At 40.7% G+C, this 11,424-nt stretch overlaps 1 protein-coding gene and 1 long non-coding RNA gene across 3 annotated transcripts in view; both read right to left on the bottom strand.

The window, feature by feature from the left end:
- Positions 1–2,141, bottom strand: part of LOC134060579 (uncharacterized) — a 2,390-nt gene extending 249 nt beyond the window's left edge. Inside the window, exons 1-4 of the long non-coding RNA XR_009935198.1 lie at positions 2,001–2,141; positions 977–1,024; positions 634–741; positions 1–185 (exon numbers count right to left, since the gene is read on the bottom strand). The exon at positions 1–185 is cut by the window's left edge and continues 249 nt beyond it. This is a non-coding gene — a long non-coding RNA (uncharacterized LOC134060579). The remainder of the gene's footprint in view (positions 186–633; positions 742–976; positions 1,025–2,000) is intronic.
- A 1,984-nt stretch (positions 2,142–4,125) lies between these two features.
- Positions 4,126–10,896, bottom strand: LOC134060575 (mucin-2-like). Of its 2 annotated transcripts, XR_009935197.1 has the most exons (10): positions 10,765–10,896; positions 9,956–10,001; positions 8,352–9,865; positions 7,019–7,083; positions 6,726–6,904; positions 6,461–6,576; positions 6,284–6,348; positions 5,126–5,268; positions 4,658–4,810; positions 4,126–4,443 (listed from the first exon to the last, which is right to left on the bottom strand). XR_009935197.1 is itself a non-coding variant. In XM_062517315.1 (9 exons), the coding sequence occupies exons 2-9, from the start codon at positions 9,993–9,995 to the stop codon at positions 4,719–4,721; spliced, it is 2,214 nt and encodes a 737-aa protein (XP_062373299.1). In that variant the 5' UTR covers positions 9,996–10,001; positions 10,765–10,896; the 3' UTR covers positions 4,126–4,718. The 2 variants fall into 2 exon arrangements, 1 of the variants encoding a protein (XP_062373299.1); XM_062517315.1 differs by having other exon boundaries at positions 4,126–4,810.
- Between the last annotated feature and the right edge of the window lie 528 nt (positions 10,897–11,424).

Raw genomic sequence — 11,424 nt, 5'->3', positions numbered from 1 at the left:
CATGCACACCTACAAGAAGGTTAACTGAGGAAGATGTAGCACATTTGGCTGGAGGTGTGACAGGAGGTGTTGGAGATGCCGAGGTTGGAAGGGTCCCTTCGTTTGGACCTAAACCATAAAAAATGACCTTCTCTGATAATTTCAGTCAATACTACACACCCGTCTTGTCCTCTGCATCCTTGGTCCTAGGCAAGAACAGGCACAGTGGAAAATGGAGAGAGCAGGTAAAAGTCAGTGTATACTTGGTACAATACATTCACAGATACCACATCAAGGTATTAGCATAAACAAAAGCAAAAGGCCAGCAAGAGTTTTACATACCCATACACGGCCGACCCCTTCAAGGTTGGTTGGGGGTGCCACACCTTATAACTTTTATAACACCAATGATTCCCAACAATATCTTTCATAGTTATTTTGAGAATAAAAAGCTGACAGGCTATAAGAAATCACTGCACTTTAGCCATTGCATTCATCAACACAAGGAGACTTTTCTTATTGTAATAAGAACAATACTGAGGGTAATCAGTAACTGACTTTGTGAGGAATGCCAGCATGCTGTACAGACAACAATGACTGTGCTGACAGCAAATGTAGTGTACTGCTACAACTGAAGGAATTTAAGAGAGGTACCCTTTACTGTCCATTGCAGGAGGCCTTCAATATCATCAGTAAAGTGGAGCAGTTGGTCCGGCAAGGACGACCGAATCCCTTATGGTGTCAACCAAAGCAGTGGCACTGCTACAGAGAGAGATAGTATACCCACTTACAAGCATTACCATCTCTACCCACTTAAAATATTAACATTTGGGATTGATTACAGTATACCCACTACAGCTAACTAGACTAGGCTACGTCATTGCAAACATTGTTCTTATTCTATGGATGGACCTAATTCTGCCCTTAGAGCATCATTAACCTACACTTTTCAGTTATCCATAGAAGGTAAAAAAAGAAAGAAAATTATTATACTTACAAGGACCACTTAATTGAAGACAATGTCTTGTCACGTCACTTTCAGCATCTGCAAGATAGTCATTGCAATCAAAATTATTCCATCAAATACATCGACCTGCTGTGGTGATATAGACCTCAGAAATGTACATTCAATGTAGAATAATATTGACTGCAACCTGACATCCAACAGCAGTTGAGACAAAAAGAAGTACTGCACTGTACACGCGCGACGCGCCCCTATCCCAAGCTCTAGTCTCGTGCCACTGTCCCGACTCCCGAGTTGGAACAGTAGTGGCACTAGGGCAGGACTGGACAGTGAACAAGTGACACACGGCAGGAGAGTGTAGTACAGTTTTTGCTTCTACAGCTCCCTGCCCTGGCCTGAAGTTCATAACTGAAATTTCTGTTGTGAAGAGATGTACCCGAGTTCATATCATGCTCTCTGATCACAAGTTTAGCTTCAGGTTCACTTCATAGTGCCATGAAACATTCCATCTAGCAAGCTAACAAGCTAGATCAGGTCTAAATGAAATGTCATCCCATTAATTAGTTCCACTGTTCATCTGAAGAACAACTTAATCACAAACTCGTTGATAACGAGCACATCTGATGCCATTGCATGCATTAAGATCACGTACTGTTCCCCCTTCATTGCATTTTGAATGTGCGTGAGCTGACTAGCTAACATTAGCTAACGCCATCAGGTTCAGCAAATAGGATTATAAATGGCATACAAACTCCTTGATAACCCCATATATTATCTAACGTTGCTCTACTACAGTAGCGTAACCAAGTGTGATATGTCTGACATTCCTTATTGACATAGGAACATTACATTTAGACTAGCCTCCCTCCACGTCTAAGGTTAGCTTTGTAGGCTAACGTAACATTATGCTCTGAAGTTTCGGTCATAACTAAGATACAAAAATAACAGTTAAACGAGCAGCACAAACAACTCGAATAACACTACGAGTACATACTGGTACAGTTGATATGGGAAATATATAACAATTTTTAAAAAGGTCGTGCTTTCGTTTACTTACCGCTGACAAAGTTAGGCAGACACCAATGGAAGTGAATGAGGCAAACTCCGCGAATGTCACTGTTAAGAACTGTTGAGCTCTCCATAACGCGGAAGTAGCCTGAAAAAACGTCCGCCATTGTTTCCTCTGGAGGTCTATGGGAGTGTCGCCACTCTGTTATATCTACCGCTCTGATCTGGACCCTTCCCACAGGTGTATTAATCAAGCAACTGACAGCAATTGCATAGATGATCAAGCTGCTTGATGTTATACACCTGTGGAAAGGGACCTGATGAATTGATGATGTTCCAAAATAAACCCATGAATACGTCAATAGACCTCTGAAGTTTGCCTTCAAAAAGGATCCAAAGCTGCCATCTTTGCCCATGTAAGGAGATCTGGGAGTTAATTGAAGTTCCTCGTTATGGCAAGTTGCATTGTAAGTTAGCTCTGCGGTAGTGTGATCGGGATGGCTTTGTCGATGATGGAATGAAGAAGGTTATGAAGAATGCAGCGATTTATTTTCACCTTACTAGCAGGTAGCATGCCCAAGGAGAAATTGGAAAAAAAAAAAAAAAAAAAAAACCTCCAAACAATAGTTCCAAATCAATTATTAACTCTCAAAAATATAGCAAACATAACTTCACCAAATCCTCTTCAATCATGGGATATAGGGTTCAAGCATGCAGAGTGTTAGGCCACGCAGGTGCACTGTGGCTCACCTCAGACCATTCTACCTCTGACTGCCCTACTCCCCCCAGCGACTTTAAATACCTGGCCTGAACCATTGCAAACAATTAATCAATTAGCTAACAAAAGAGACATACTCAATAGAAACACCCACCAACATTGTCCATGCTACAAGGCTCACAATGTAATCAGCTTACAATATTCGCTACGCCAGTACATAGTATATATATTTATAAAACCCCCAAACACCCCCATTGTCTTGTACACTTGACCTCTGCTAGTTGACGAGGTCACACTTTGCACACTTGAAATGTCCCTCGCGACTTTCCGTCTGGTCTTTTCTCAGTCCCCAGACCAGGAAGTAAAATGCAACTCGTGAGTGTTTGAAATGTTTGTTAAATGTCCATGGGTGCCTCTCAACATGCCTCCTCGATCCTCGAGGGGTGTTTCCACTGATCTATAACTAACACTGGATAGACTATCCCATTGTTTCCCCCCTATCATTCTTTATGTAGATCAGTGAGGATCGAGGCCCGAGGAGCGAGGGAGGACGTATAAACGCTGTAGCTGTAGCTGTCTGCATACCAATGTCATCATCCCCACGAGAGCAGTAATTGAAAATCCCCATGTTATTTTCCCATAGATGGGCAAAGATGGTAGCTTTTTGTAGGCGAACTTCAGAGGTCTGTGACACGCCTCTTTATGCAGAGGAAACTATCCCCATTCTGCGCGCATAGACATGAACTAGACAAAGTAGGCTATCTTGCTTCGCCCTTAACTATCTTTGGTGTCCTTGATGTATTCATGGGTTCCCTGCTCCCTTGTGATTCGGGTTCCAGGAAGTGGCTTATGAAGTATTTTGGCTCCGCCCTTAACTATCTTTGCTCCCACTCACTCACTCACTTTCCTATCTTTTCTCCTAGTTCTCCTCAAATGCCTGATTTCTATCACCTGTCTCTTGAATTGGCTTTTTTTTTTTTAAAAACAACAAATCCCAGAATTACTGACCAATAGGCTAGTTGATTTAGACAATAGGTCTTGTTTGGGCCATGAGATCATATCCATCACAAGGATAATTGTCTTGTTGGCTGTTTGTGTCCTCTATGGTAGCTATGGCCATGATTGTAGTATCTGTTTCGACCTAACGCTGACGGTCACTACGGTCTAAAAAGGAATGATCACCTTCGGTCTGCCTATCACCGAGACCATATGTCAAAATAGACATGTCCATGACCTCCGGAAGCAGAACTACCTGCGTTAATAAATAGCAGAGAATGCTCCCGGGTCAGTCTCCTATCCCTGAACCCCTCAGGATGGTCCGAGCGACAAGGATAGTGACGGTCATCCCTCGGTCTCACAGATCCATAGTTACATTTGTAACCTACAATATGAAGTCATTAACTCATCAGTCATTAATTTCTCAATTTTGTTACTTTATTTGCATTTATTAGCAGGATAGTATATTTCCTCTATAACAAACACACAATTGGGTCTCCTGAGCTAAGTTAAAAAAAAGTGCATCATCAAAGAAACATGTTAAATAAATTGAGGACATGTAATGAGTGAAAATGAACCACAGTACAAAACTACATACAGACTGTTCTACATCTGCTTTTCTCCCACATGATACTATATTTCGTTTTTTTATTTGACATTAGAAATCTTTCATTCCTCTAATTTTTGACAAGACACTTACAGTACACTTACGATCACTGACTCAAGTCAGTGCAGTTATACATCTTTTTGCTCTTTCTTCTTTCATCACAACCAATACCTAATCCAAAAGATTAAAACATTCAGAGTGGTTAGTGCAACAAGATTCATTTGGACATCTCACAATTGTATGCCATTTCCCATAGCAACAGTCACAAAGTAAAAGATCCAAGTGCAGAATATGAGAGATTAGTTTGATCTTGCTGTTTGTGTGACTTAGGTCAGATGGTCATTATAAAAGTGGAGTAATACAATAAGGGTTGGTGGAAGGTCACCTCTTTGTGATGACAGTAGGCTCTGTGTGCACAAAGTCAAAGGTCAACGCGTTCTCCAAGCCTACCAGAGCTGAACCACAAGGAGGGATATGATGGTGAGCCCACAGGCACTCAGGAAGTTAATCTTGCTGCTGATTTCACCTGCTGACAGCGCTGCATGTGTGTGTGTGTGTGTGATAAGGAGAAAGATAGAGAGGAAAGTTGGAATTAATATAGATGCATGTGTGAAGTCAACAAATTAAAAGGCGGTAAAAGCTATTTAAAATATAGTTATTGAAGGTATGTTGGTGTATTGTGAGGAATACGAAACACTCATTATTATTATTATTATTATTATTATTATTATTATTATTTTATTATTATTATTATTATTATCATAATCATCATGGTTTTAATATCCTTAATATGCATCAAGTCTTTCCCTTTGAGGAGTTCCATACATCCAATATACAGTAAGCACATGCTAACCTGTGCCATTGATGGAGATGATGGGGAGTGACACATTTCCACTCTGAACAGCTCTCATCAAAGTGGCAATAATCTGCGTTTCATTGGGAAATGTGCCGTTTGCAGTCACAGTAATGTCCATCATATGGATAATTGATCCATTGCTAGTGAAGAGAAAAAGCATCAATAGAATGTCATCTCATCAGGTAGACAGTAGTTCTATACATGTATCACAGTGTTAAAGGAGTCATAGAACGCATTTTTTGACCATTACAAATTGATCTTTGAGCCTAAATAATGTCATATGTAAATTTGTGGGGCTGAAAACGCCCCAGGAGCACTGCTAGATCGCCTAATACAAGGTCATAAATAAGCCTTGCAATGAAACAGTTTGTTTTTCCCGCCCACTTAGCAAGTTCATGAATATTCAAATGAGATGCGCGCTGATTGGTCTATTGGCCGATATGTCCTGAAAGTTGATTGGCTCAATCCACCGGTCTGAAGCTAGAGCAAAGTGAAACTACGTTTACTGCTGGTAAATAAAGCCAAAGTCTTTGATAAAGCTATCAACAATGGATTTAAATAAGGAATACAGCCGTACATGTATAAACCGAGTCAGAAGAAGGTTCTGACGAAGATGAAGTGCAGCAGATTCCCCAACAGAATGAATGTGTTAGATTGGTAAGTTTTATCAGTAGGCTACATTTCTTAGTATAGTAACTCTCCAAAGTTAGCTGTAATAACGCTAGCATTACAACGTCTCTGCCATAGACCACATATCTAGATACTAGCATCGTAAGAGCAGTTTAACAAGAATTATTAATCGAAGGTATGCAAATGAGAGGGGTGTATCTAAAGGGGGATGGGCGCCTATTACGTGTTATCTGAGCTCTGTTCAGATTGGAGCATTTCAACACGGCTGTTTCTATTTCCTAATTTGCATACGAAAGCAGGCGGGGGACGCGGTAAAGTCTTTGGTGTTGTCCTTTGGACACTGCTCGCAGCCTAAATTCAACAGGAACAAGGTGAATGTGGTTTTGAATTCTAGGACTCCTTTAACTGATAGACATGAAGACATCTGCATGCACACATACTGTACAAACACACAGACAAATATCTACATACTGTATCTACAGATGTGATCTTTTATGCAGTAGGAATATATAGTTTGTTAGTCACCTGAAGCTTGTTGGGGTAAGCCTGATGAAATCTGATTCAAAGTCTTGCAAGAAAAACGGCTCAAGCTAAATAAGTCACAAAACAAAACAAACAACAAAAAAAACAAGGTTAAAGTGACAAAGCCAATAATTCCACAAACAGTCATCAGACAAATCTTTTTTGCAATGTAGCTATTACCTCTGCTTTAATGAGGGTGGATCTGGCACGGAAGGCATCGGAACTGGAATTTGAAAGATCGGCAGTAAATGTTTCGTTGGTGCCGAACTGGGGAGTGCTTCTTGAGCGGGGGGCACCTGGAAAAGTACCAGAAGCACATACACACCCATCAGTGAATAAGGACAGTATAACGTTAAATGAGATACTATGCAACACTAATGATTTTTCATATTTTTTCATAGTTGTGAATATCACTGTAAATGATCTTGCAACCAAATGTTCTCACTTGTCACAGAAATGGATCCGGGAAGCACAGTCAGATTAAAGCCTGAATTAGAGTCATTTATGGCAGTACGCAAGGTCTCCACAACATCTGCATTTGATGGGAGGGGTTCCGTTGAATCAGTATCAAACACAAGGTCAACATCTGTCTCAACATTGTCCATTCGGTTTCGAGAAACCAACCTGTACAAGGTCAAAGTCAAAGTATTTTGACAACAAGATCAAAGTCAAAGTATTTACCTTGATCTCAACAAATGCCTTTTTAAAATGTGTTTGAAGATGTGATGCTGAATTTACCTGAATCCTCTCACAATGCATTCTTCAAAGAAGATTCCAAAACGCCGTCGATAGATCAAGTTACACTGCACATAACAACAAAAGCAAGATGTTTCAAGAAAGCTGAACTACTATCTATATTATGGTTAACATCCCAAACCTTATTTTGTTTACTTTATTAACATGTTTAGTTATCATGGACTATTCATGGCAGTATTCAATTACAGTATTCTTTTTTACATTGTGTCAACATAATTGTTTCTTTTTTTCTTTTCAATATAATTGTGGGCAATGTTCCCTCTAATATTTTTCAGCACTGAGCAAAAGTTTTTTTTTCTGAGCGCCCCCCCCCCCCCTATATATATATTAACATGACAATAATGATAAAGTAATTTTGTTAAAGACGGTTAATATGATGCTGTTTAATTCATTTAGAATGGTGCACTGTCACTTTAAGACTCTTGCCGGCGCACTGCTGTGCCTATGGCCTTCTCACAGTTTATTATAATGCTCAGGAGTGCATTACTCTTTGCGTTTTTATTTTAATCGTTTCTTATAAAATGGAGATATCGGTTATCAACAATGACAAGCCAGCTGGATCCCTTTTGTGCACGCTCAAATGCGTTCCCAATCAAATGAGTAACATAACATAAATTAGATCTATTGCAATGGAGATTATAAAGAGTATAATCTCTATGTAACATGCTGTTTTGACATTGACATTGCAAACGTTCTCTAAGAATAGTGTAAAGCAGTTTGCTGTAACGTTTACCAACGCTGTTGCTGGGGAAAAAAAGCGAATAGCCAATGATGTCCTATCAGGCAAAATCTATGATAAAAGTGCGTGACGGGCCGTAGTTTGGACACCCCTGCTTTAGGTAATCAAGCTTCCACTCTGACAAAGTTTTACCACTAGCAAACTCCCCTTTCGCTTTAGCCTCCGAGCAAATATGTAAATATCTCTGAAAGTTTTATCCTACCTGGACCATCTTTTGTGTCAGTTTGGACTATTTCATCTAGCCACTCATTTTTAAATGTTAGGCAGACCTTTTTCTGGAGCACCTGCTCAGCCTTTCTTTTCGTCATGGTACCCGCCAAGAGCCTTAAGAATACTTTGTTTGTAACGTTGTCTACATCCGATTTGGTTGTCAGACATGTTAGTATTTTAAATGTTTGTTAACTAGGCTACATCGCGTTTGATAGTCACATTTTTAACCCCTGAAAAAAAAAAATAGTTTGTGCGGTCTGAAAAATATGCGCGGTCTGAAAAATCTGTTGCGCGGCCACTTCGACTGGCCTGCGCGTCCGCGCACGCGCGCAGCTTAGAGGGAACATTGATTGTGGGGGTACTTACTGCATTTTCAACTATCATTGCTTGTGTCTGGAATGCTGTGCTCTGTGGGTCAGTAAGAGCTTGTTGAAACACTATGACAAGGACAACTTCAAGCTCAATAACTGGAGCTGGACGAGGAGGTTGAGTTGTAGCGGGAGTTGTAGTTGTTGTGGCCGTTGTTGTGGTGGGCGCTGATCTTGTGGTGGGCGCTGTTGTGATGGGCATTGTTGTTGTGGTGGGCGCTATTGTTGTGGTGGGCGCTATTGTTGTGGTGGGCGCTATTGTTGTGGTGGGCATTGTTGTTGTTGTGGGCGCTGTTGTTGTGATGGGCGCTGTTGTTGTGGTGGGCATTGTGGTGGTAGTAGGGGTAGAAGGGGCTGGGGTATTTGTAGTAGTAGGGGCCACTTCTGCAGGGACAGTGGATGTGGCTTCTTGTGTTACTTCAGTCATTGTTCCAGTTGTCGTTGATTGTGTTGCTCCAGTTGTAGTTGATTGTGTTTCTTCAGTTGTCGTTGATTGTGTTTCTCCGGTCATAGTTGATTGTGTTCCACCAGGTGTAGTTGATTGTGTAGCCCCAGTTTCAGTTGATTCTGCTGCTGTAGTTGTAGATGATTGAGTTCCTCCAGTCATAGCTGATTGTGTTGCTCCAGTTGAGGTTGATTGTGTTGCTCCAGTTGTAGTTGATTGTATTGCTCCAGTTGTAGTTGATTGTGTTCCTCCAGTTGCAGTTGATTGTGTTGCTCCAGTTGTAGTTGATTGTGTTTCTCTGGTCATAGTTGATTGTGTTCCACCAGTTGTAGTTGATTGTGTAGCCCCAGTTTCAGTTGATTCTGCTGCTGTAGTTGTAGTTGATTGAGATCCTCCATTCATAGCTGATTGTGTTCCTGCAGTTGTAGTTGATTGCGTTCCTCCAGTTGTAGTTGATTGTGTTGCTCCAGTTGTAGCTGATTGTGTTGCTCCAGTTGTAGCTGATAGAGTCGCTGTAGGCGTGGGTGCTGGTGTCGTTTGCGTTTCTCCAGTTGCAGTTGACTCTGTTTCTCCAGTTGAGGTTGATTGTGTAGCCCCAGTTTCAGTTGATTCTGCTGCTGTTGTTGTAGTTGATTGAGATCCTCCATTCATAGCTGATTGTGTTCCTGCAGTTGTAGTTGATTGCGTTCCTCCAGTTATAGTTGATTGTGTTGCTCCAGTTGTAGCTGATTGTGTTGCTCCAGTTGTAGCTGATAGAGTCGCTGTAGGCGTGGGTGCTGGTGTCGTTTGCGTTTCTCCAGTTGCAGTTGATTCTGTTTCTCCAGTTGTAGTTGATTGTGTTGCTCCAGTTGTAGTTGATTGTGTTCCTCCAGTTGCAGTTGATTGTGTTGCTCCAGTTGTAGTTGATTGAGTTCCTCCATTCATAGTTGATTGTGTTTCTCCGGTCGTAGTTGATTGTGTTCCTCCAGTCGTAGTTGATTGTGTTCCTCCAGTCGTAGTTGGTTGTGTAGCCCCAGTTTCAGTTGTTGCCCCAGTTGTTGTTGTTGTTGAAGCTGATTGTGCGATGGCTTAGTGTGATATAGGAAACGAAAATGTTATCAGTTTATATTACCTTACTGCAAAAATGTGTTATGTTATTTTTGTCTGGCACAACTCACCAAGTATAAGCACATATACAATGGTTGCCTTTTGCCACATTTTGTCCTGTAAAAAAACACATAGAAAGATGTAAGCAGCCATGAGATTGCAACGTTTCTGCTATGAAGTGTGAAGTTCTTGGAGGAAGCCTTCTATTGTTGCTTTCCAACTGATGCAAGTAAACAGAAAGAAGGGGTCAAACGCAATACTGTTTAAATTGAAAAGCAGGCTGAAGGCTGTGAAAATGCTCTAAGACTCTTCAAGCATTATAGTGTTATGACTCCAGGGACCACAAAAAAGGCAGGGAAGTGAAGAGTTTGGTTAACTAATTGTTAATCAGTTCATAGTGGTAGTCAGTAGTCAGCACAGCAGGTTGTTGTCATGACTAAGACGTTCATGTTGAACATCCTAAAATTGAAATCTCCTGAAGGAAACAGAAGCAGACATGGGGACACACGAAGAAGGTCACTGGGTCATCCCCCCATAGAATAATTTAAAAATGAACTCATATTTCCATTAGTGACTGGATAATTGAATGTATGAAAAACTGGAATGCAAAAATACCCCTCAAAACTCTATGCAGACAGACCACTCAATCACACAAATCAGCAAGTCCAGCAACATGTCCAGTAGTGAATTATAAGCTTCTCAAGCAGTATTTCAACTTTTCTGATCAGTTATAACATTAAAAAAATCCATTGGGATAAGGGTCTCTGAGACAATACCATTCTATATATGCAGATGTTAATTCCAAAATATGAATCAGTGGGCAACATATTATATAGATAGAAATATAAAGGTCTATAAAGGCCAATGATCTATCACTTACCTGATCCTATGCGGTATATATACTGTATATATGAAAAATGCACTCTGTTAGCACTTAGTTGCTTAGGATGGACAAGTTAAGCTAACAGCACTGAGGAGTGGCCGTAGTTCTGTAGTCCTGTGTATCTCTCTAATACATCTGACACTGATTTTCCTTTGTAAGTGATATTTATAGAGAGAGACACAGTGACGTACTACAAACCTCTCTCTCACACACACACACACACAGACACCAATGCACAGTCATTCAATAGATATCCTTCAACATCTTGCATTTTTACTTCCCTATGAGTCATTGTTTAAGGAGAAATACATTTTCCTTATCACCATTGTTCTTATGAAATCTAATTTTTCACTCATCCACACATGCACATGCACACGTTCACATACACCCAAGCACACACTTGCATTTAGTCACACTTGAAACATTCAAAGCTTGGCAAGTTTAACAAGAAACCAAAACATGGGCCTTTGAGATTCACCATCCTCTTTTGTTGAGCATTGTGTAATGTTCTTGTGATTCAGGATACAGACACTCTCACTTACTTACTCACACACACACACACACACAGACACACACACACACACACACACACACACACACACACACACACACACATATTGATACACACACTGAAGGAGTGGTACTAAAGTACTGGCA

The sequence above is a fragment of the Sardina pilchardus genome, chromosome 16, assembly GCF_963854185.1.
Source record: "Sardina pilchardus chromosome 16, fSarPil1.1, whole genome shotgun sequence".
Classification (NCBI taxonomy): domain Eukaryota; kingdom Metazoa; phylum Chordata; class Actinopteri; order Clupeiformes; family Clupeidae; genus Sardina; species Sardina pilchardus.
The sequence above is the reverse complement of the archived record's forward strand: the minus strand, read 5'-3'. Positions and strand labels throughout refer to the sequence as shown.

What these genes read in the sequence shown, in the direction of transcription:
- LOC134060575 (XM_062517315.1), bottom strand. Translation starts at nt 9,995, where the DNA reads ATGTGGCAAAAGGCAACCATTGTATATGTGCTTATACTTG. An exon ending in CGGATCCATTTCTGTGACAA is followed by an intron (nt 6,577 to 6,725) that starts GTGAGAACATTT and finishes GTACTTTTCCAG; the next exon opens with GTGCCCCCCGCTCAAGAAGC. An exon ending in CCACCCTCATTAAAGCAGAG is followed by an intron (nt 6,349 to 6,460) that starts GTAATAGCTACA and finishes TGACTTATTTAG; the next exon opens with CTTGAGCCGTTTTTCTTGCA.